General features: G+C 36.3%; 1 protein-coding gene across 1 annotated transcript in view; it reads left to right on the top strand.

Moving 5' to 3' along the window:
* Positions 1 to 26,158, top strand: part of KCNQ1 (potassium voltage-gated channel subfamily Q member 1) — a 372,989-nt gene that overhangs the window by 107,991 nt on the left and 238,840 nt on the right. The window contains exons 8-14 of the mRNA XM_085302186.1: positions 3,917 to 4,027; positions 5,755 to 5,850; positions 8,127 to 8,249; positions 9,270 to 9,411; positions 10,676 to 10,702; positions 12,895 to 12,960; positions 16,365 to 16,485. Of these exons, the coding sequence (XP_085158312.1) occupies positions 3,917 to 4,027; positions 5,755 to 5,850; positions 8,127 to 8,249; positions 9,270 to 9,411; positions 10,676 to 10,702; positions 12,895 to 12,960; positions 16,365 to 16,485 (686 nt within the window). The remainder of the gene's footprint in view (positions 1 to 3,916; positions 4,028 to 5,754; positions 5,851 to 8,126; positions 8,250 to 9,269; positions 9,412 to 10,675; positions 10,703 to 12,894; positions 12,961 to 16,364; positions 16,486 to 26,158) is intronic.

Genomic DNA, 26,158 nt, shown 5'->3' with positions numbered 1-26,158 from the left:
TTCTGGCCATATTTTATTAGTTAATAGCTAAGGCATTCTATTTGTTGGGTGTGTATTTGGATGTGTAATTCCATTACATTTTATACCCTAAATCATTGGACGTGTTTCCATGCACTTTAGATGTGGCCGTGCCTCAGTTATGTACTTTATTTTCATCCAGAATGGTCATGTGAGCCTGAAATGATAACTGTATGAAAAAGACACAGGAAAAAGAATCTAAAGGTCCCGTGTGAGTATTTATAATAGAGGTGATTAGGAAGGCCTTTCTTCAGTTTTGCATTACTATTTTAAAGCCAGTATTTCAAAAGGTATGTGCCCAGTAGAGATACTATCTTAACTCTTTCATCTGAAGGATGTAACTTGAGTCTTTCTTCTGAAAGTTGCAGTGTACATAGAAGTGATTTGGAGCTGAAAGTGGCATTTCTGCTGTGTGAATCAAGTCTTATCTCTACCATCTTTACATACACAAGGAAGACGACTTGTCGTTTAGGAAAGAATTCAAAATAATGAAAGATCACTAAATTTGTTTTCAGCTTTATACAGATCACGTACATTGTAGTAAAATACATATATGGTTTTCAGCAACTTGGAAAGATTCTACTTTATATTCAGCTTGCATGAATGCAGTTGACTAAATAAGATGTCAAGCAGTAGAAAGGCTTCAAATGTGTTCATTACGCTTACACATACAGGAGAGCATTTGAAACACTTAGTAATTTACTACAATTGCAAAAGTCAGGGGAATTGTGGATGTTACGTGATGTTTCTAGTATATCACTGGATGTTTTTCCTGTATCACTTGATTTAATCAAGATGGGTATTGCAAGTGGAGGAGGAGAATTCTGAATGAAATCCTATGTACAGACAAATACCTAGTGCAGTTCTTTTGAAGTTGCAGTGCTGCAAAATTAGAAAGAAAGTAGGTAAGTTATTCTGTATAAGGTAATTTTTCTTTAATGCTTGACTTTTTTTTGTTCTTTTAGCATTTATCTTTGATCCCTCAGCCTTGTGGTGTCTGTCTTTTAATAACTGAATCATGCWTTCTTCACAGTTACGCTTCGTGGCTGTTCAACTGTCTAGATCTTTGAAAGACATGCTCTTAAGTATTTTATCAGCAGAGCAGTGATGTTAGGTACTGATTTAGTTTGTTGTCCTCATTTTAGCTAGATAGCCTTGGATACAATGCCTCCCTTATTCAGTGCTGACTAAAATTGCTATTTYTTGTTGCAGTCTGGATTTTCTGCTTTGTATTTCCTCCTTCAAATTAATGATGTATAATAAATAGGAACAAGATTAGTCTTAACACTAAACCCTGTGGTGATGTACGTAAGATCAAAGTTTTGAAATGGCAAATGGATGCATATGATTTTGTTCCTAATTAAAACAAATAGCTTTTCATGCTGCTTTGCAATGAAAATGTAATGTGTGAGCTCTTGTATCAATTTAATTTCATTATAGCAATGTATTTGCTATGCTAGAGTAGAAGTTGAGTCAGTATTTCCACTGTAAGTCCTATTTCAGAACTGTAAAAATTAGTATTGTACTCTTCAGGGGGTTATAATCTAGCTGTAAAAATTCATTTGGGGCTGAAACTCGAAGCATAACATTTCAACAACATGTATCCTGGAGAAAAAAGAAAGTGTAATTTTGGAATACAATGTATTTGAAGGCATATTAGAGTTATGTGGGTAGAGAAAAATGTTAACTTAAACACACAGTTTTATTTCCAATGCAATTTCCAAAATGTTCCTTTAAAAATAATCTCTAAGAAATAGCACAGAAAATACGCTTCTGGCATTGATGCTTCATATAGACCAGTTCAGAAGGGATGGAARGGGGCAGGGGAAGACAAATACTTTTTCAGTTGTAAATGTATTTTTCTTCTGACATAGTTTGGTCAGCCTGAAAGGACCTATTTTCTTTCGCACTTCTAGTTAAGATACTGAAACATGACATTATGACTGTAACAGAGTATAGCTAATGGAAGATTTTAATCATGAGGAATTGAAAATATCTTCAAATACCTAGGCATAAAACATTATCTTGTCTCATAACTTTTTATATAACTAGATACTAGAGGGCATTGCTTCTGCTGTAGTTCTCTCTCTCTCGGGGGTTTTTCTGTTTTTTGGTATTTTTTTGTGAACAGGAAATTGTAATTAGAATTTAGAAATATTGTTAAACTAAACCTCTCATGTAGCTTTAAGGAAGTAAAGTCAATCCTTTGGTTCCTCACTAGACGCTTGAATTAAGGAATTGTTTGAACAATAATTTCAAGAATACAAACAATGGTTCTTAACTTGCATAGGTACGCTTCTTCACTTACAAACCCGCATAAAGAATTAGTGTGTAAGATGGGGAAAAGATTTGGAAATATCTTTTGCTCGTTAGAAACTTGGATTAAAAATTACATGAGAATACCTGAATGTTTTGAATATCAGTGACCTGTAACAAAYGTGCAACGTCACCACCTCAAGCAGCTAGATCTGTCCCTTTGTAGCATGTGTTTGACAGATAGGTCATGGTAGGTGCTTCTAGGCTGCAGGAGCTTACAGTGTGGACCGACTGAGAAGAGCTGATTTACTTAGTGCATTTCTGAGGTACGGGTTACCTTGGACCATGCATCTGCAGTATTTCCATCTGGTGTCTCATCGCTTAGTAGGAATGGGCAATCATTAATGTGGCAGAGAACCACACTTTTCCTGAACCATCTTCCATTTCCCCAAAACCAGGTTCTCCATCCCTTCACCCTCGTAATACATATCTCACCTCTGTAAGTGTGCCCTTGACTTCCCTCCTCCTCTAGAGATGCTGGCCTGRAGTTGCCTGTATTTCTGCAGGTGCTGTGGAGTACGCAGTGAAGCAGGCAGGTGAACTAGGAGTAACWGCAGGACACAGAAGGATGATTTTTGTTTTTTGTCTGGGATTAATTAACTTCTTCCATGTCCTGTGCAAATGTGCAGTTTCTTCATCAGAAGAAAGTCTGGACAGCTGACTAATGATATGTGCTTCATCTGCTCAAGAGCCTCATGTCATTCACATGCTCTGATTTYGTCAGCTCTATTCAACGTCACAGATAAAACTTATCTCTCTAATTTCCAAACTCAGGAGCAGTGTGTGTCCTCGGTGAATTTTAAATGCTTTCAGATGCCAAATTTATAATTTATGCCTTCTATTTCAAAAAAAAAAAAAAAAAAAAAGCGTTCTTTCCTTGTGTTCCTGCAAATAACGACCTATTAAGCCTTGTTATGCTACGTCACCATGGTGGTAAGCTTTACTGCAGTGTCTTGAAACCCAAACTTAACAGATGTTTCTTGTGTGTATGCATTAAATTATCGATTCTTGCTCTTTTTGTTCTATGTGAATTAGTGATTTGTTAGGCTATGTTTTAAGGCCCTGTTGCTACAGGGAATTTTTTCAGCTTCTCTCACTGTTTATATCAACACTGTTCTCTAGTATACTTCATATCTGACCTCAGTCGTATTGCACAGTGCATGTAAATAGCACATATATTGTCAACAGCCTTGTAATACTCTCAGCAAGTATCTCCTATCCATAAAGATCAACTGTTCACACCTCGGTTGGCAGCCTTCCCCTAAAGAAAGCGTGACATGGGCGGGCAACCCATTTCATAGTAATTTCATATACTATAACATTTTCTAAGCCATGAAGACTTAAATTAATGATTTTACTTTACTACATTTTAACACACATTTTATTATAATTCAGTGTCCTTAATCCTTTTCACTCTCTTATAGATGGGAAGCAAACCAGAGAGGTGAATTACCTTCATTAATGTCACAGACTGTCATTGGGAGAGATAGGAATGCAACTTATGTTCCTTTACAAACAAACAAACAAAAACCTGAGACTACTATGCTAATATTTGTAATGTTCTATGTATTTCTTTTTACAGGTGACTGTTACAACTATTGGCTATGGGGATAAAGTGCCTCAGACCTGGATAGGAAAGACTATTGCATCTTGTTTTTCAGTGTTTGCAATTTCATTTTTTGCTCTACCTGCGGTAAGCTGTTTTGTACTTCTGCTGACAATTTGATGTTGACACTTTAATGGTCCCAGGAATCTTCTGTTGTTAATTCTTTAAACTTTCATTGAATCTGATATTATAATAGCTTATTGTCAAGTGTAGCTGAATAAAAATGTAGACATGCAGTGTTTATTCTATGAGACACTGCGTTTGGTATGCATTTGAAAAAGAGATAGTTCAGCCTGAAAGTGAGAACACTTTTCCAGCCACCTCAGAAGTGTAAAGGAAAGTATTTCCATGCTAATTGCTTTTCAGCTCACTGACTTAATAATGCTTTGACTTTTTAAGGCATTTACTCTTAGGTTACTGAACTAATTAGGTCCAGGGTGAACTGTAGATGTCTCATGCATCCTTCTCCTGGCAGAGCTGCAAAGAGGCAGCAGTAAATGGCCAGGGACAGTAATATTGGCAACTGATAGAGCTGTTTGCCAAATTAATGTCTGTCCATGGTCAAAAGCTCATTTTCAACAGTGATTTAGGGCTTAGCTTTTAAAGGTAGTCTTGGCTTTTAGCTACTACGGAAAACAGGTGCCCAAGTACTTTCTAACAATAAATGAGAGACTTGGGTACCAAGGGTAAACTGAAAATCAGTGAGACCTGGGCTGTGGTTTGAAGATCCAAAAATATCAGTGCCAAGAGTAGTTAAGAGTACTGTTCTCACTACTTTAGCAATATCCTGAATTGCGCTACTCAATGTTTGTGCAGTCAGGTGTGAAATGGATTGCTTAGAAGTGATACCTGACAGGTGAAATGATCTGTAATAAAAATATCAAAAGCTACTGCTTTGACTGGAAAGCTTTTTTGTTTTCTTTTTTCCCCTCTGACTTGAATGCCTCTAAAGATGTTTTATAAATAATTATATAGTAGTCTTACCTTCAGAGCAGTGTTTCTATGTTTACTCTCAATTTCTTCATTATCTAAAGAACTAAAATAACAATGCTCTTTATCAGAAAGGGAGGCTGAAAAACTGATTTATTATTAAATGTAATTAATAAATTTAAGTGTATTACTAAAATTTTTGTTAAATATGTCTGTAGATATATGAATGACTAAAAAAAAATGACTTGCTTCACACTTAATTTTGGAATTAATAATTTTAGTATGTTTGGAGGCTGCTTCAGGTTGTACACTACCCAGTGCCATTACCATACCCTTGTCCTCAGATGGATTAAATGGCCTTCTGCTGAACTCATCAACAGCCTCACTGTGTTGTAGTACTCCTTTTCCTCTTTCTTCTCTTCCCATCCCACTGTGGGTTAATGCTATAGAAATTGCCATACTACAGTTAAAAAGGCTTTCTTGTGATCTAAATTATGCCATGCCAAGCTTTATTTCTCATGAAAATGAGGTTAAGCACACCAGATTAATATATTTCTCCCTATTCTGTCATTCCCTGCGCAGGCATTTATGAGGCTTTTAGAGGGTATGAAATATAATTATTGCTTACTCTTTAGTGTTTGCGCCCAGCTGACTGAAATAGGCTTTGAATCAGGCCGTGATASTGTTCATATTTTATGTTTTAGCAAGTAAGACAAACTGAGTCTGAAAACTTAACAGTATTAAGTCATTTCCTCTGAATAATTAGTTGGGTTGTTTTATGATGCTGAATAGGAGTTTATTAATATGACATACTTTGGCAAGTTTATACATGGTTTTTTTCCCTCTCCTTAAAAGTTAAATTTGTGTTTTCTTTCTTCCCACAGGGAATTCTTGGTTCAGGGTTTGCCCTAAAAGTACAACAGAAACAAAGACAGAAGCACTTCAACCGTCAAATTCCAGCTGCTGCCTCTCTTATACAGGTACCAAATTAGTGCATTTTTCAGACTATCATTTCTCTCTGTTTATAAAAGTTTTTGAAGTTGTTTACACTATTTCCATGCCTGGTTCCCTTCAAAAATTATATAGAAGTTATAGATACAAGTCTCTTATATAGTTTTAGAAATCCCACCTTTAATGTGAATTAATGGGCAGAAAAGTTCACTCTGAAATCAATGCAAACTATTTAATTCAACTGGCTTAAAAACATAACTGAAGAATAGCCTGTGGTTATTGAGCAATTTAACTAGGGGATATGTTATGAAATACTATGCTTACCATAATGAGAAACAGAAAAGAGGGTGCATATAAAACTGTGCTTTTAAAAAATCCACTGTTCCTAATAAAGACAAATATCAGATATGCTACATTTTTCTTGGGACAAATAGATGTTTAAATGTTTCAGTTTCAGGAGAAGTCAGTCTTAAATATCTAGTTTGAACTTCCTGAGTTTTCAGCTCCAGGGATGGTGGCTGGCAAACACTGAGATTCTGTAAAACCAGTCTTTTCTTGTAGAATAGTCAGAAAATTTTTGATCACTTCTGTTAGAAATACGGTTGCAGTTCTGGTGTCAGTGAGGTCAATGAGATGTTATCCTTGACTTTGGCAGAGCTAACATTTCACTCTAGAAAAGTATTAGTATTGTTTCATTGCAGGTTTTTTTCTAGTTTTTCTTCCCTTACTCAGTAAATGTTTGTAGCTTTAGAAGTACAGGATCAAATTAAAAAAGAAAGCTAGGTATTTCACCCAAGCCATATCATTTTTACATTCTTATATGACTTATATCTCTAACTTCATGAGCGAATGTGGATTTCCAGGTCAGACTCTTTATGGAAACAGTAGCTAACTGTAAAGTTTATGCTTGAAACTAAACAGTCCCAGAGTTAATGTGAAAAAGGTTTAAATTTAGGGGTCTGGTTATAGCCAAAGATTAGCCAAAAATCTTCAGACTTAGTGTGTTTCTTTTGGATTGCATGGTCAGAAAAAGGTATGGTCTTGCAAAGAATGGATTTTCAGTGTTCCCACTAATTCTTGTGGGAAGTCAACCCCAAATTATTGGGAAGCCTGAGATTGCACATTTAGAATGTTATACTTGGCTCCATCTGAAGTATTAAGACTGAATGGGGGAGAGACAATAAGTTGCTGACTATCTGTTATTGCTAGTGATATTTGCTATTAGCTAATAGTCTTGGAGCTCTGGAGTCCCATTTGAATGAGTACACTACACAGTTTACAGAAGGATTATTTTTAAACCAAGAAATTTATGAAGTACGTATAGGACAAGGCAACAACTGAAATCAATGATGKTTTTTTCCCCTTATTCCTCTCTTGTTTTCTTCTAGAGGCCAGTGTCTCTTCCATTATCCTATTAGTCTTGATGGGAATTATGTGGTGATTGACCCTTTACCTTCCAGTTTCTGTTTTCTTCCATCATTCTGCCTTGCATTATTTCTTCCCTCTTATATTTTCAAGCTTTTCCCAGTTTAGATTTTGTGTATACATACACATGTCCTTTTTCTCTTGTTGTGAGWAAGGATCTGCTGTTTTAATTTGGAGACTGATTATATGTTACATCAATGATGTATTGAGACTCTTAAGGGAGTGTGCAGTAGTGTTTTGTCTGTGTTCAGTCTTGTTTCCTAGCCCCATTTTTTTCTTCCTTTTTGAACTTAGCACTTCAGTCACTGGTGGCTRGGAGTTTTTATTTGTTTTGGGGTGTTGGCACCTCGTTAACCACTGGTGCTGTTCCATTACGCTATCTGTCTTATTTCTCTTGTATGAATACATCCCCGCTGACTACAACACCAAGTATGTCACCATTGATTTTTTTCTGACAGTGCCTTGTGAGATAGGGAAGAACTACCTCTGTTTTTCAAATAGGGTCCTGAAACACAGGTGCAATAGGCAAAATGCCCCAAGTCTGAAAGGGAACCTGGAACAGAGCAAGAAATTTAATCCCAGACTTTTAAGTCCAGTCTAGAATGCTRCCCATTAGAAAATCTTATATCCCGACACTTGCAAATCCAATCAAAAGATGAACTTGAAAAGACTGATTTTTTCCTTTCTGGGTGCATATCAGCCCAGATGAAACTAGGCAGTTTGAGTCGGAGGATTCGAAACTCTGGAAAATTAATGTGAGGGAAATCCATGAACACTATTAAAGCAAGATTTTCTAATGTGCTGACTTGAAAGTTACTCTAAAGTATGGATAGCAACAAACCCAATTGTATTAATTGCTCTATACCAACTTCTATTCTAGACTGCATGGAGGTGCTATGCAGCAGAAAATCCAGACTCTTCTACGTGGAAAATATATATTCGAAAACCTACTAGGAATTATCATTTACTGTCACCCAGTCCAAAACCGAAGAAATCAGTGATGGTATCAGTAACTAATCTTTCCTATTACAGTAATTTCATATATTCATTTTTAAAATTAGATTGAATTTGTTCACTCTCTAGCTACTTGTATTTGTTTTTTGTTTCTTGTTTTTTTAATGGATGTATGGGCTTTGAAAAGAACAATAATGACCTAACTCAGGCACATCCATCAGTAACTTACTGTTGTTKTCTGGAAAGCTGTAAGCAAAGGGGGAAAATACAAAATAAATATTTCCAAAAAAATTATTTTTTTATTGGTAAACAAACAAACAAAATCTCTACTGCTTCTCTCAGATGTTAATTCTATGGCTTTCTGAACTCTAATAGTGAAGGCATCTTGTGTCTACGTACAGTAGTATTCTGTATCAGCTGATTCCGTAACTTCCAGAATTTTTCTGGAGGGTGGAGAATAACCTTTGCCACAATCTTTAAATGCTGCAATACCCTCTCCTCTCTGTTGTAATGATATCATACAGTAGTATCCCATCAGAAGGAGAAGATGCTGCACAASAATCGCCCATAGTGTCACAGATTCATCTAAATTCAATAGCATTGTATCCCTTTACATATGCTGAAGATATAGGTTATGATTCAAAGCCTGCCTGGATGCACCCCTGTCTAMCATGCTCTAGGTGACCCTGCTTGAGCAGGGAGTTTGGACTAGATGATCTCCAGAGGTCCCTTCCAACCTTACCAATTCTGTGATTCTATGGTGTCCATGAAATGGCAAGGATATTCTAGAATAGTTTATGATTTATATAACCTGTTGCAGAACTAGCAGATTTTTTCACTGCAAGCAAGAGATTTGCTAATGACGGTAAGTGGAATTCTAAAGATTAGCCAGTTTGGAGAGGAGGGGGACTCTTAACAAGAAATGCACAGTGGAGCATAATGCAAATACAGTTGGGCACTCTTTTATCTGCTTATAGCTTTTTGGAGACTATATCATTATTAAAAACATTATTGAAGAGGCAAGTAAATGTGATTTGCTTCAAGTATTTTAATATATATGTATTTTCAGGTTAAAAAGAAGAAATTTAAGTTAGAGAAGGACAATGGACCTTCTTCTCCAGATAAGGTGTTAACTGTTCCACAAATCACTTACGACCATGTGACAGACGACAGGAAATCTGATTTCAGCATCGAAGCCTATGAAAACTCTGGTAAGAAATTCGATTGTAACATGCCAGTAACTGTAATGGCCTCTCTCAATTATTTACACACAGGTCCTCTCTAATATATGTAGGAGAAAGAATAAGGAGAGAACTAGCTCTTGTCTATATTTCTAAAGCAAAAAAGAATACTTAGCTTTCAGGTTTTGGTTACTGGCTTCTCTGGATGAGATTTAACTGTACTCTTCTGCAGGCAGACTAAGATTGTTCTTAATTTCTGCCTGCCAGAAGAGCTACTGTCTRGGTTTGGTGCACACTTTGCCCATTTCTTTAACTGATTGAAGCTACTGGGATTGGCTGCCAGCTTTTCCAGGTGAAATTTACCCAAGCCACATTCATATTCTGCTTGTACCTCAACCAAAAAGAATTGATACTTGGCTGCTCTGGAGACAGTCTGCTATATGAAACTATTATATGCTCCTGCTGTCTGCTCAGTGGAGTTGTCTGTGAATCAAATTTTGAAAGCAGAATTACTTAAGATAAATGTGGATCATCTGTACTAATTGTCATTATACAGACTGATACAGCATGAGGAAAAGTAGAACGGAACCTACCTGATAGCTACTTATAAGTAATAGTTATCATATGAGCTTCTGAAATAACTCTGAATTTACAATGTAGGCTTTTTTTACAAAAAAAAAAAAAAAAAGAATTTATAACTTGTTAATTGTATGCTCATATTTCGGCAGCAAGAGTAAGATTTAATTTTTAAAAGTATGTTTTATAGATCATATATACTGTAAGCACTTATGTGTTTTTCTCCTCAGAAATTTGGCTGACTTGATTAAATTTAATGGYCATTAAAATGAGAGATTGCAATGTTGGTTGGCACTAGACAGCAACTCTCACCTTCCATGTAATTTTTGGTACGTTTCTGTCTTGTTCTGGAGTGTCCATGTTTTTCCACTCTTTCTTGGCCTATGTTGAGGAATGATCACAACTCAGATTTTAGTTAATTGGTAGAAGGTGAATACTATGTTTACTTTCAGTATTTGCCTTGGAGTGCAAGTATCTTTCTTCAAAACAATCCAGTGACTGAGCTGTACGAATGATTAATTTGCCAAGTCTCATCTTTATATCAATAAGTTTCTAAATAGATTAAAGGACAATATGATGTGCAGGCAGTCTACTACTGCCTCTTTAAAAATCAGTTCTCTAGCTTTCATTAAAAAAATTTTCTCTAATTTCTTCTGATACTTTTTTTTTCTTCTTTTCATCTGYGTTCTGCTCTCTCTAAACTGTTACAAGTATACAGGACAAACAGGAATGTTAAAATTGCTTGGTAAGTTGAGGAAAATAACTTCATCTACAGCATGCCAGCTTATGACAATGTAACACTGTTTGCAGTGCTTTTCATGTGTGTCTAGCGACATWTAGTTTCTAAGAAATCTTTTGCAGTCAAGGAGATCTTGACATACAAAATTTACATTCTTACACTTGTAATCACARTTGTACACACAGTTTAGTTACAAAGATAGAAGCAAGCACTTGTTTTTAAAGTATTTGATTGTAAGTAGATGATTGCTGTTGATTGAGGAAAATTTGCTAGTCTATACATAACCAATATGAAAAGATAATGAAAATTGAACTACATACTCAAATAACTAAGAATTATTTTTTAAACAAATAAATTGGGATGGGAGAAAAGCTTATGGATATGACCTCTACAAATGGGCATTTGGAACTATATACATCTGTTCCTGTAAAAATACTCTATAGATATTTGTGAATAAATGGGGACCTGTAAATTGAATAATATATTTTATTGTTTATCTGGATTCTGTGATCACTTAAGCAGCCATATAGTGCTATAATATTTCTAACGTGCTTATGTAGGCACTTTCTTAAAAACTGAGTGTTCCTCGAAAACTCTAGGAGCGCAGCTAAATCTGGGCAAAAATAACTGTGATTCAGTGAGAGTGCTGTGAGCTACCTGTAAGTTTTCTGCTTTGCATCCACTGAAGACAGTAGAAGTTTTTCTTGAGTAATAACATGCTCAGACTTGCGTTAAATTGTTGGAAAATACAAGGTTGAATTTCTCTATTGAACCCACATGGAGCATAGGTGCAGTTAAGGTGGCAAAATAACAGAACACTGAATCTCCTTTATTCTCCCTGTCCAATACTTGGCTTGCTCATTCCCTGGTTTCCAGTTTTCTCTGATACCCCAAGTGATGCATCTCTAATGGAGGTAAACATGGTGGAACAAATTCAGGATAGCAGTGAGAACCGTGAAGTCATCACTGCCTGTAACACATGAACAAGAAATTCCTTCATCTTGGGGAGACATTGGAGGAGCCTTGCCAGTCAGCCTCGATTCAGTGTCTATTTCCTGGTCAGACAGAAAGAATCCGAGAGTTCACATCATGCTGTCGTCCTAGTGACTCAAAGAAATGAAGAGGGAAGGGTGTGTATTTGTACCCACTGTGAGTAAAATTACATACACAGCTCAGGACCAAGACATTAGGAAACGTAAGAATGAAGGATGCCCTTTCAGCTTTAATTTGGTCCTCACAGTGTCTTTAGTCACATGGCCATATTCTGCTTTCTCATATTCAGCAAATTCCAGTTCCCTATTTGGGCTCCTGACACATAGTCAAGCACTCCTGAATCCTCTGTCTGGTTTCCCTGCCAGCATCCACCTCCCTTTCTGTCCTCCTGCTCTCTCTTGGCTCCTTTTCTGATGTCATTCCCTTCCCCCAATTACAATTCAAATATGTTCATATTTTGAGAGTTTCTCTTTCTGCATAAAAGTAGGGCAATGCTTCTGGAAAATACTGCTCTGTCCCAGTGTAGGAAGCTGCAGCCACTTCTCAATGAAATAAATACTAGAAGGGGAACATGATTTTAAAAAWTTAAATATAACAAAACGGTAATTTTTTGCTGAATCTTTTTCTCAGCATTGACTACTCTTGTTGGCATGAAACTTTCTCTCAGGAAATTCAGCTTGAGGTAAACTTGGCCTAAATGATCAAATTTAGCAGTTCTAAGTGCTTTTTATAGAACAAGTCYGGGAGCTTCAATTATCAGCAGTACTCTTGGTCAGAAGTAACACTGTGAACTGCATGAACCAGACTGAGAGGGGTCTGTACAAGGTTGCACGCTTTAGAAAGGACAACACTTCAGGGAATCAAAGTCAAGGCTGGGGAGGCAAATGTTTTCATTACTTTCCTAAAGGTAGAACTGGCATGAGTATCTTGCAACAGATGACACACACACACTATGAAGAATGAGTTTGAAGAGGCTCAATGCCTCCCCTGGTGGTGATTTAAAATATTCTGCTTATATTTAATACATACTGGAAGAATTCCGTAGAAACTCTTTTCCCAAGTATTTTTTGATTTTGTTTTTCAAAGATATCAAGTACACACTCTGAATTTTGGATGTGTCTGCATCTCCTTAGCTGTTTCTCTACAGCTGTTTTTCCAACACACATCCATGTCTCTGTTTTATGTGCATCTTTACTCTGGCTCAGATTGTCAGCGCTCCTGGCCGTCTTTTTCCGCAGACCAGCAGTCCTCCAGCGCTCCTCCCTCACCAGGTAATGCACATAATATTTCATTGCTCCATCAACTTTGTTAAAGCCTATGTAAAGACACAGTGCTCTGTTTGGACTTACCTGCCATGGCAGCAGAAATTATAGTGCTGGTTCTTAATGAAAACATAGGTATTTTAGTAGAATTTTAGATTTGGTAGGTTTTGTTGTTGTTGTTGTAACTTGCAAATGTTTATATTAAATGTTATRTGTTATATTAAAAAATGCAGAATACAGGTATTTTTTCTAAATGCACTAATTAAAACTCAGGTTTCCCTGGAAAAACACTTTAAAATTGAATGCTTTTGAGAATCCCTGTGAAAGAGAAAGTGTAAAATATTTTCTGTCTTTCTTAGTAGCTAAATACTCCTCTATTGGTAAAGAATCTGCATACGTGTTATATTGTATGTAAAACTGTTACGTTAGTAATATAAAAGACTCATCAATATTATTTTGTTACTGTGATTATAATCCTTGATTAAAGGTTACAAAACTCTATTTTAGAGTAGGGTTTGTCATCTTGTGAGGAGTGTATTCTCTACCATTTCAAAGTAGTACTTTTTTTATAAAGCGTATTTACAATAGTTTATGGGAAGCAATACCTAAAGTCAAACAGCTATGACTTTATTTTCATATCATTTATATTAGACAAGTAGGAAGTCATATGTGGACTCTGAATAGATAGCTGACCTTTATACATGAGTTAGGGCACCTTTAGCTCTCATGTGAGCCCGCTCTTCTCTCCCCATGTCCGTGTAGAGTGGCAAAGATGCAGATTATGTTTGAAGCGTCACTTTGCTGTCTTCTGCTTCCCCGTTTTTCTAAGTTCTTTGCAATGACTGTTTAAAAATGAGGGGAAAATGCTGATGTTTTATTGGTTTAAAAATCTTTTGTTCAGCTTGGGGAAATTTTCCACATTGAAGCTTCTTTTACTCAGTTGTGGGAAACTTCACTTTTGACAAGCTATAGACCTGATTAAATGAACTCCCTAATCCCATTTGTAAAATCCAGTCCCTGATAGCAAGCAGGATATTTTTTCAGCTTGGACGTGTGAGGGAGTTTGTAGTTCCTGGAGTCAGTCTTCTCCCTGGAATTTCTGCTCCCCTAGTGAGGCAGTGAACAGCAATAAGCCTCTACGCAGGGGAGCATATGCTCCCTAATGCTGTGCTGCAACCGTGCTTTCAAGGCACCTTGTGGCAGAGAACGTCCCATCAATGGCATCTTCTTTCTCTGGCCTCCCCCCGCTCGCTCTCCGTCTCTACAAGCTGGTTGCACAGCAGCACTTGGCAGCGCTTCTCCCTTTGTGTGGGAAGTGTCACCGGAGGTATACAAACGAGTGCGAAGAGCAGGGGAGGGCTACACTGGTCGCCAGAACAGACTGTGGTCTCAGTTACTATCTTCAAAGTTTTRAAATAGAGAGGGAGGGAAATGCAATATTTGCCTCAGGTTAAGCAGCTCTTCATCTTGGTATTCTCAGATAACCACAGTGGTTCAAACGGGACGAGGTACAACATGGACTTCTTGTTCCTGTTTTCATTCTGCCATTCATCTCCCCACYTTCACATTAAGCAGAAAAGCAGAAGCAATAATGATCCAAACCCAGCTTTTTCTGCAAATCCAACTGTGTATTATATCTCATAAAAGCACCATTTAGTGAATGTTCAGCAAACACTTCATACAGTTTTAAGTTCAGTAGTATTATCACTTGTCATCAGAAAAACTTAAAAGGATGTGAGCCCTCCTCTCCCAGAAACTGGGAAAGTTTTGTTTGTACCTGGTAGAACAGAGACCAATGAAAATCAGTTTAGTTAAAGCCAAAAGGAATCCACTAGTCCACTTTAAAGTCATTTTGCTGTATATCTGAAACTGAAACCTCTATTTTGGATGGTGAAGCCAAGAAATAGGATGCTGACACTTGCTAAAATTTACATGTATATGTATACATATATATATATATATAAAAAGTGCTGCAAGTGGCTCTTGCTTTTAGTATAATTCTAAAATATAATTTTATCTCCTGGCAATTGTATTTGTATTTTCCTCCCCCAGATTATACGATTTCAGAGTTTTTGCTCTGTTACTTGAGTTTCTTAAGAGTGGTTTTCTTCATTTTGATTCCAAATGGCCATGTGCCTGATGATATAACTTTTTCTCTTCTGCCTTACTAAGGCATCTACTTACTGTAGTAAAATCGTTGCATTTTTTAAAAAAATACTTCTTGATATCTCCAATTCTATTCCTATTAAATTCAGCTACATTTGTTATCTACATCTCCTATCTTTTTTAGCTTTCTTGTAGCATTTCTACAGGGCATTATCTACTGTCATAATGTAAAGCATTTTATAAAATACAATAGAGACGCCATAAATTAGTACATAACTATTTCATTTAATGATCTAGTAACTTGTTCAGATAAAGATTTCTATAAAGTTATCACAATTAACCTATGATTGTTAGAGAATATTACTTACTGTTATTTTACTTCTCTGTGCAATTCGTTTATASTCATGTATAAATGTAACAGTGATTTTATGTATAAGAAAATACTGTGCCTTCTCTGACAAATGTTAGRACCACACTGATAAAAGCTCTTAGGGTTCTTAATGTTACAGCTGGGCAGAGTTTAGAAGCCTGAGTTTGAAAATGAAGTCTATCATACCATGCTTAATTGCTTCAATGCTTGAGCGTATTGGCATGCAGGTAATTTTACCACTAAAAACTTCAGATATTTAATGTTTTGCAAAATGTCCTTCTCATTAAGGACATCAATTTKGATGAACTGAACATTTTGACACATCTCATGTCAAGGTTCACAGATCTTTGTGTCTAAGTATTACTGGAAACTAGTAAACCTGCTCAACTGGGGCCTGACAGGAGTTGACTGCTCAGCTTAAAATGGTTAAGCTTCTTTGTGGATCTAGGCTTGGTTTCTCRATCTCATTCACAGTAATTATGTCCTAGAAAGTGGTTTATAAATAAAACAGGAAGAAGAGATTGCATAAAAAAGAACTGATATTGTCACTGAATTGCCTTCATGCAGCRTTGCTGGAGAACACACAGTGGTCCATGGTCTAGCTGACTATCATATGATAACTTCTACTATGTATTAAGTTGCCTGTAATATACATACTCTAAGTTCTAGTGTGTGAGGAATATGAACAAAATGGACCATATAATTTTCAAAGAAATAATAAAAAAAATAGCATTAAGTCTTCAGCAGAAGTTAAAATTCTTCAAGTAGAAATTTTTATTTCAGTGGACTCTGAGATATGTGCAAATTTTTACAGTAGCTTTTGTTTGTACATTTTAATGAGATATTGAAGTATTCCAGAGATGCAAACAAGCAGTAAACCTTTCTTGAAAAAGCTGAGTGCTATTGCTTTAACCCTTATCTGCTTATTTCCTCACAGTGAAAAAAAGCCCAACGTTTCTAGATGTGAACACAGGACCCTTCATCAGGACCAACAGCTTTGCAGATGAGCTTGACCTGGAGGGTGAGACACTGTTGACCCCAATAACTCACATCTCGCAGTAAGTCAAGGCTATTGAATAGTGCGTTAGTTGACTTAGACAAGAGAAGCCAATTCAGGTGGGAGGAGCTGAAATATGGAGCTGATAGAGCTATCTCAGATATTTGTGTCAAAAGTTTTTACCTTGAAGTTGGTGTATGCTGTTCTGAGTGCCAGTAAATCTTAGAGGTTGACCTAACGAAAAGTTCACTTGGCTGTGACACAGGGCTTTAGTTTTTAGCTAATATCTGTGGGCAGCTGGTGGTTGATAGCCTCAAGATTTTCACATGGAGACAATGTGTGGGAGTACTTGCCTACTGAGAATTATATTACTCCTCCACCTTTTTCCAATGATGTAAAGTGCATCAAGTGCATTTTTTGAAATACTTCTTCCGTAAAATACTGGTTTATCAATTTCAGCAGCACCTTCCCTAACAAACAAGTGATGATCTGCATTGGAAGAAAAGCTCTGTTTTTATCTTTATTACTGCTTTGTGGTACCTAAAAGTGACCTGAAATAGGCTTACGTATTTGTTGGTTTTGCTTCCTTCCTAAAARGAGTTTTTCCACAGAACTTCTATGYTAAACTATTATGTGCAGGCWTTCAGATTATTCTCAAGGAGTCTTTGAACAATGAAGATTTAATTGGACTATGATTTCACYAGGAAAAAGGGTTTGAGAATTGCAAAAAAAATTTTATTTAAATGTCTTAAAAGTTTTTGTCATTGTTTAATTAAATCTCCTGACATACTTTTTACYTGCTGTAGTGAATGTCTCACATTCTGTGAAAGACTGAGTTTGTTTGCCCCTCTAGTAGAGAAATGAGAGAGTTTCTTCTTCTGCTATTCCTAGAAATCTGGGGATTGCGGCAGTGAAACCACAGATGAGAATTCTTGGCATACTTATATTTCYGAGGTACAAAACAAGCAGAAATACCTACTGCTAATTTTCAGTCCTCCTTTCTATACAATATAAATAGCAGAGAGAAGCATACATACTTTTGTATAGCCTCTTTAGAAGTGAATTTTTTTAAAAAAGGAGCTTATTGGGGGTCTCCCCCACCCCTTTCAGCTGCATTTTCAGCTGAACCATGTAAATGTACATATATTTGTAGGCAGAGAATTTGTGAGACTTTTATACTGGAAGATTTCTTAGTGATACAAGCAGAAGGAGGAAGTCATAAATTTCCTCAAGCCGTAAACAGGAATAAGTGAGTAGCAGAACCAGATCTAGAAGCTTCCTTTGCATAGGTTTTTTAAACTTTAATTTATCACAATGTGATAGGCTTTCTTTAAGAGCTATAATCATTGGTGCTAGGAGCTTTCATTATCCTTTCTGGATTTGACTCAGTTATTTCAGGTTGTCAATTCTTTTTGCTACATTTSAGATGAAAGATACTCCACTACTAAGTCTCTAATTTGTGTTACATTTTTTTTTCTCTCTGAGTGCCTGTGGAGACCTTAGTATAAAAGTAATATGCATCAGCTGAAAACTGATTACTTACTGAATTAGCACCCCAGTCTTCTAATAAGATACATATTTCTCTTTTACTTCCTTAATTTTTGGTGGTAACATTTGTTGTAATTGCTAGATTGCTCTGGATCACGAATGATGGGGTGATGCAAAGCATATTCTCCTATATGACTTGATTGAGTCTCTGATAGAGAGTAAGAAAGTGCAGGTTATGTACTTTTTTAAAGATTCATGACTGGATCAAATACGAAACTGGATAAAATATTATTTGAAATGTGTCCTTCTTCTGAAGCATGGGTGACAGGAAGTCATAGAGCTGAGGACTGTTCATTGGAAGCGCATTTACTTTGTGTGCAGTTCATTAAAGGGCTGAAACGATGCCAGATAGAGACCTGTAGATATAAGCTCTTGGCAAAGCGTTAAGGAAAATCCTGTGTTTCGTAGTGTCGGTTGGTGTATTGGTATGTTCAACTAATAGATCTTAACGAAAATTTTGAAATGAAAAAGATTTTRATGTTTGTTTTACCGTTGGGTTGTGCTGCCTGCTTACATCAGAGATGGCTGAAAAGCAGGCGTGCTGCCTTGCAGCAGGTACCTATGCTGGGGAATGCCAAAGACCAGTCGATTCCTGTGAATTATTTAGACATATGCTGCTGCTTCTGTCTTCATTTTAAAGACTCTAGGAAGCAAATAACTTGTTACGCATTTGAGTAGGACTGACTGTTAGGCATGTGGGAGTAGAATTAAGCCTCAAATTTAGGACTGAGCAATGGATATGTTTCTGTGTGCATGTCCACCACTAATTAATAATTTTCTGTGTGATGGAAGTGGTTAGTCATTTCAGATTCTTGTCTGTGCTTTTAATTGTTTGGCTTGAAAGCTATATCTTGCCTGAAAAAAATCCTAGATGATTTTGTTCTGATGTCCCCAACTGTGAAGCATTTTATTTCCTTGAAGTCCGTCATAGGTACAATATGATCRTTCTAGACTTTTTGATAAGGAAATAAGCTACCATTATGCAAGTATTCCCAAGTATTCAAAACAAAACAGCGCCAGCTATGAAAAGAAGTTAGATTGGGAAAAATCGATTTAAGTGCAAACAGCTTTAGTTTCAGGTCTGAAAAGCAATCTATAGCCTATCAGAGAAACAGAAGCAKGAAGGTAGTTTCGGAAGTAGAATTACAATGTAAAATTCTTGATCTAAGGATGCTTGGATTTGGAATTAGTGAGACTATTTCCTGGTCAAGTATATATTTATTGCAACATATGAATTAGTTTATCCAGAAACCACAGAAAGGTGATCCCAGACACTGATTTTTTTTTTTTNAAGTAATAAATACATGAGTAAGTATTACACAGTTAATTGGAGACATACAACTGGAAAATACCTGGAAAGTGCCTTTTAGTTGACAGTGCGAAAAATATTTCCTTCTGACAGGTAACATAAATCTCCTGGCAAAAGTGTGGGGTACCTACTGTATTACCAACAGGCAGGCACTTGACATCATTCCTCTCTATTAAAAAAAAAAAAAAAAGAAGAAGAAGAATAAAGCTATACTTTTTTCCTCATTTGCTTTGGATGATGGAAAGAAAATGTAATCTTTCAACTCTCACAATAAAGGGCTTTATGCTTCTAGGCCTAAAGTCTTTTTAAAATTCCATTTCAGTGCCCTACTTGCTTACACAAAAATTATTCTCTTGGCTTTTTTTAATGTAAGTGCATATTTCCTATGGAGTTTAATAGAATTGTTCTTRCCTGTGATAGTAATGCAGGATTGTTTGCAGGACATAGGCCTGGATGTATTTTAAACTTTGTTTGGAAATGGAGAATGTAATTAATGTAGATCATTTCTATGGTATTATGCCATGTGGAAAGATTACTGTACCAGTTAATCATTTCTCACTACTAATCTGAGGAAGCAAAAATATAGAAGCAATTTGAGACCTRATGTTCAAACAAGAAAGTAGTTCACGTACCGCAGAAAAGAGCTGCAAGCAGATCCGTGCAAGGATAGCAGTGCGTGGAAGAGTGGCTGTACCTATCCTGCACAAGACGTCTCACAAGCAGAGCATGCAGATTCAGGCAGAGCAATCTGTGTAATTAGCTGTCAGAGCTCACCTATAAAATGAACTGTAACAGTCCTCTGAAGAATGCAGTAAGCAGCGTATTGTGTGAGATAAGACTTGACTCTTGAATGGTTTGTTTAAGTATCCTTGTGGTCTGCTCTGTTGTAAAAGTGAAATATAAAATGAGTCTGTAGCAATAGCACATCTCCTCTTTGGATTTTTCACTGTTTTCTTTCTGTCTAATCAGCATGTTACCTTATTGTCTTCTGTTCTCTGTTTCAATTCATTAGGTCTTTTGTTCTATTTGCATTTTAAAGCACCAGAAAGTCGATGCTACTTACAACAGTTGAGCCTTTGTTGCCAAGATGTTCTGTCTATGTCTGTGTTCACACAATTGTTTAATTTCAGAACCTTTCTAAACTTTACGTTTAGCATTAGTTGAAGTAGTGAAAAGAAATGAACAAAACTTCTAAGCATACAACTAGGGGAGCAGGGGCAGAAAGGAGAAAAAAATAGGCTGAGCTGAGCTGAAAAAGGAAGCGGAGAAAATGATGAAGAACTGTTAACCCAATATATGTTTATATAAGTACTTATATTTCTTTAAAGAAGTTTAGAGAGAGATTTGGATACCCTCTGAAACTTTCAGAAACTCCAGTGAATCAATAATAAGCACATATTTGTTATTCATTTCTATAGTTTCCCATTTTCAGTGTTCAAAAGCTCGTTAGACAGTGGTTTGTGTAGTCTGTTCAAGTGTATAAATGGTTGGTATTTTTTCAGCTTCTTAAGAGTAATTCTGGGGAGGGGAAAACCATCTCTTAATATAGTGTAAATTTAATGCAGAAATTTAAAACAAAATCAAAGATAGGCTTTGAACTCTGTATTTAGATTCTTTATGTAAGTAGCTTGATTAYCACAACATTCAGAGGAACTGGTGAGATCCCTGAAGTAGCTCATACTTAATTCTAGCCCCTTGAGAATCCTAGCAAATGAGCAATCACTAAGATGCTGTTAACCAATCTACTTGCTAGCTATGTGACTTTTTTGCACTATTCTAGATCTTTAGATTGTGAGTATGTTGTAACTCTGAATGCAACTTTGTCTCCAAAATGATATTTGAAAGCATTACTGTGGTGCCTGCTAGCTTCAGAGGATGTATTTGTTGCTTAAAGCAGTTACTAATGTTGCAGATTTGAGTTCTTGTTGTCTATATGGTGAAAGTAACTATAATTCTTGATGTTTTAATGACTCTTCTCGACATTTCATTTATCTCTTTATTAGGGTGATGAAAATACATTTCCTGAGTTCATTTTTGATTTTCGTCAATATACATACATGATCGTTTTTCAAAATGGAGGCTTCCTTATGTTGGCATACTGCTGCGATCTTAGATTTAATGCAGTAGGCATATACTAAAACACAACTGCTTTTGTTAAGTGTATTTCCATGCTCACAAAATTCTGAGTCAGAACATCAACTTTKTCTTCCTGCTATCTCTGTCAGCAGCTCAGGTATGGTAGAGAGCCTTTTGGGTGTTGTATTATGAGTAAATAGCAGATTGTAATGGCGAAGGCATTTAAAAAAATTTTTTTAAGCAGTGCAATAGATGGAATGATAAGGTAAACAAATTCAGTGCTTTTAAATCATTTTCAGATTGAGAAGAAATGACAACAGATGGATTTTTCTGAATAACTCAAATTAATGCTTTTGGACACTTCAAAATATAATTCAGATAATCAGTGTGCTGAGAAAAACCTGTGTGCAGTGTCCATGGTGCTGTAGTTACCACTGGCTTTAATTTGAAAGAATGTTTTCTTTCTTGTTTCAATAAGATTTTTATTAATGTGTTATTTTTAATGAACAGTATATAATTGGTTGGTATGAGATGTAACCATGTAGTCCAGAACAAACAGTGCTGTATGCATTTTATAACTGTCTTTTTTCTGTAGGTTTATCAGTGAGTGGAATCCCTATTTGCTTTGATTTAGTACCTCATTTTGTAAGATTCCTGCTTTTATCTTCCTCTTCTATGCCAAAACAACCCTGTGAAGTCTGAGCAAATATATATATATATGTTAACTCTCAAGCGGTCAAATCTGATGGCTGACTTCTACTGTCACAAGAATTCTGTTTGAAAAGCTGCTAAGGATATTTAAACTGTGATCTGCATGGAGTCCATTTTATTGTTAATAAGGGGGCATATTAGGAGATAGCAGTGATAGCAATTGTGTGTAAAAACATGCTTGAGTTAAGACTAAAGCTTCATGTTCAAACATTGCTGGTCTCTGTTTTTTGTGTTATTCCTTTCATTTATTTACTTGCAAAAGTAAGTTTTTCAGTGCTTGTGATATGATAGGCAGCCTTTCTTTTTTGTTTGTCACATTTTAGCATGTTATCAAATTCCCTTAGAAATAATATTTACAATCTCTGATGATTTAATAGTTTGCTAGAAAGGGGAAAGAATGTTTCCCTGAKTTACTCCCTTTGGCATGGAAAAGCATCATATCCTGTGCTTTGGTTATAAACTGACCATCAACGTAGCAGCTAAGTAGAACTCTAGGCATACTAGAAATCTGATTTTTCTCATCTGTTCCAGCTTCTTGGAGCCATTTGAGGATGTGAAGTATCTCTAAAGCTGGATTTAACAAGAGAAAGTTCCTCTTCTGTAAGGAAATCACAAATAGTGGTGAATGAGACACTGTAAGGGTTTCAGTGTCGTCATCTCATTCGGGTTTATCATTGCAGGTTATATTGCAGAGGAAARCAGTTGTGGCTATCCACTTCTAAACATGGCTAATCCCTTCATTAAACAATGCTCAACACAGTGTGAGCGTTGAGAAGAACYTGAAGCTTCTCTAAGTCCACTTAACAAATCACTAGCTTGCTAGGTTGGCCAGGCTTCTGCAGTCAAGAGCTAGGTGGCTCTARCAGAATAGGATGTAAGCAAACTTCTGTCTCTGAAATTTTGAAAGGCGAACAAGTGTTTTGGACCAAGCTGTGTTCTTTGGTATTTTATAAGCATTTTATTTCTAGCTTATGAATATTGATTGATGCCAACTGGAAGCACTACCAAAATTACCATGGCATTCCCGTTGTAGTAATGAGCTAACAGTAGCAATGTTTTACTTTTTTTTTTCTTTTTTTTCTTTCTTTTTTGGGGGAGGGGAGAGGGGAGAGATGCTGTGGCCTTGATTCAAYGTTAACCTAAAAATTTCTTGTTTGGCACCTGAAACTGTGTTGTTGCTACTGCCATGCTGAAATAAGGGTGTTACCTTTTTTCCAAGTGCTATTGCATCAGTCTGTTTCTAGTTCATCTCTCTAGGCCTGGAGAAAGGTCTCTGTTTGGGGGACCATTGTTTTCCTGTGGGGCTGTTGTTCTGGGTTTGAACAAAGTTTCTGTGATCTGTAATAATCGTAATACTCTTAGCATCTGATGTCCATTACAGAGTTGTCTGAAGTTCACTGATTGTGTCTTCCATGGTACGGGCAGTGATTTACATCCTTATTTTTACAAATAGATTAGCTGAGATACACGAAAGATCAGACTTGTGCAGATCTTCATAGTGTTTTATTTTGCCCTCAGCACTGTAGTAATTGAGCTGCTTCCGGTAGTGCAGTAACAAATGTGTCTAACGTGTGTCCCGTGTGGTTGCTTGTTTCTTTTATCTTCTCCCTTAGGGAGAAGCTCTGTGTACTGTGGTAGGTGGTTGCTTTTTTTGCAGCGTAGAGTGTGCAGTTTACACCAGTAGACCTGGAGACCGGCAGGGATAATTAGATCATCCCCTTTGATCTTGCAAAGGACAAGCTGTAGAGCTTGATCGAGTTTATCTGAGCATTGCTGTGCTATGTTTTAATATTAGCAAGAACACAGTGAAAAAATTGGCTTCCACAAACTTAGGAAGTCAATAGGTGAGAAAATCAGTAAGGAACCCGGGTCTGAGAATTCATCTCTCTCTTATTTATTTTACTTATTTCTGTATTTGTCAGAGGGGAAGCACTGGTAAATAGCGGTGCTGCTATTTACCAGAAGGTAGTAAAACACTGGACAAATATGTTCTATGTTAAAGGTTACAAGCTTTTATGAAATAATATTCTCACAATCTTTTTTCCCTTACCACAAATTGTCACTGAGGAATTCTTGTACAGCGTAAGATAACTATTTGGCTGTTTTATGTTTCTGACATAGTATAAAAGTAATGTGTTGACTTTTCCTGGTGTACAAACTGTCTAGGCAGAAGCTAAGATAGCTTAGCTATTTCTTTTGTGTTGCAGATGAGCGTTGCATTCCTTGGTCTCCAAGTGCTGGTATACATCTTGATTGATGTTAAGTAATTAAACCAGACTCCAGCTGCTTAGCAATTCAGAAGTACAGAGCTCCTATGCTGTAAAAACAACAAGCAACTCCCCACTTACTAACTTCTATCATTATTTGCTTTGGGCGCTATACAGAATAATAAGCACAAAAACTTGGGGGGAAGGGTGGGGGAGACAATAAAAATGTTCCACTTTATCTAGCATTTTACAAAGTTAAATTTATGATCATCTTGTGTTAGCTCCAGAATTAAAATTAAAAGCATAAATAAACATTTTTTTCCTGTTACAGGGATAGCTTTACTCTTYTTATAGATATCAGAAGTACAGCAAAAAATATTAAAAACATGAGTAGTTTATAACATATCTACTTCGGGAGGGGGGAGGGGAGGGTCCAGAAACCCAGCACTTTTGGTGTTAAAACAATGATTCCCAATAAACTGAACACAAATTTTGCTTAATGGTTTATTAATTATATAATAATTATTTTCCAATATTATGGTGATAAAATGAAGTTTTAAAATATAATGAACTTTTAAATAGCAGATAAATCAGCATTTACAGTGATGTGCCCACATATGCTGCATACACTCTGCTAAAACAGTGCAACAAATGCATCTGGATTTGGCATTGTGGCTCTCCTGCAAGAATCTCTGATAGCAGCACAAGGTTGTAGGAATGCTTGTCAAGTTCAGTATACGCCAGTTGGGACATAGCTGATCAGTGAGACTTTATTCAATATGTAGAGACAAACTAATATGTGAACGTTCCTGGCAAAGTTCTAATTTCTCAAATATGTTTGGATAACAAGGTGCATGACATGAACAAGAAATTACAATTTTGCTCTTTGCATTGATCAAAAATATTAACATTTTGAAATATTATTTTTCATTAGTGAAATGCTGGCTATGGATGAGTGTGTAGATGCAGATATCTCTGTGGGTATGTTTTGAGCAGACATAGGTCGAAACCAACACACCATAGCAAGCGAACAGTTTGTCTAATATGTTAATGACCTAACAGTCTAATTCCAGGCTCAGTGGTCAAGCCCAGGCATATGGAACAGTATGATATTAAAAACCAATGGTATGCATGACCCAAGGGATCTTTACATTTTAATACTTGGATAATGTTTCATTTCTAATAATGTCTTGTGAGAGCATCTTTTGTAGTGAGGTGCATTACTTTGGAAAAATGGAAATCACCAGCTGGTTTAAATATTGCTAAGTAGTGTAACAAGATAGCAAGGCTAAAAGAAAATACCTTACTGCAGCAGTGTTAATGCACAAGGAAACAATTTGAAAAAGTGTAAATGGGGTAGTTTACGTATTGTAATACTGTAATTGTTTAGCAAATTGCATGCTGTAGACTTTCTAGGTAAAGCTGATCTGAAAATTGCTGAAACACATTACACATTTTGATTTTTCCTACAAACTTTATTCCACAGTGCTTTACAAAGACGTTTACTGCAGTTGCAGAATTARTTTTATTCTCCTCAAATATATTTCCTGAGGTATATACAAGGGCATGAAATAGGAATAGGAGTTGAATACAATTTGACTAGGAAAAAATCCTTCCCTTAAAGATCATCTCCTGAATAAATGCAAAAATCACGTAACTGCCTGCTGTGATGATACAGTAAAGAGCCAAACATTGCTAAGTAAATGTGGGATAGTTTTCATAGATTCTGAAATGGTGTTTCAACTTGGCTTTGCATGGCGGCTCCATAACTTGTTTCCTCGCTTGCACTGAACTGACTTCTTATCCAAATAGCATCTAAAGATCATCTAGTTTGTCTTTTTTGAGAGACACATTTAAGACATTAAGATGGTATACCTGATCAT

The sequence above is a fragment of the Rhea americana genome, unplaced genomic scaffold, assembly GCF_003343005.1.
Source record: "Rhea americana isolate MKP2758 unplaced genomic scaffold, rheAme1 scaffold_187, whole genome shotgun sequence".
In the NCBI taxonomy this organism is placed as follows: domain Eukaryota; kingdom Metazoa; phylum Chordata; class Aves; order Rheiformes; family Rheidae; genus Rhea; species Rhea americana.
The sequence above is the reverse complement of the archived record's forward strand: the minus strand, read 5'-3'. Positions and strand labels throughout refer to the sequence as shown.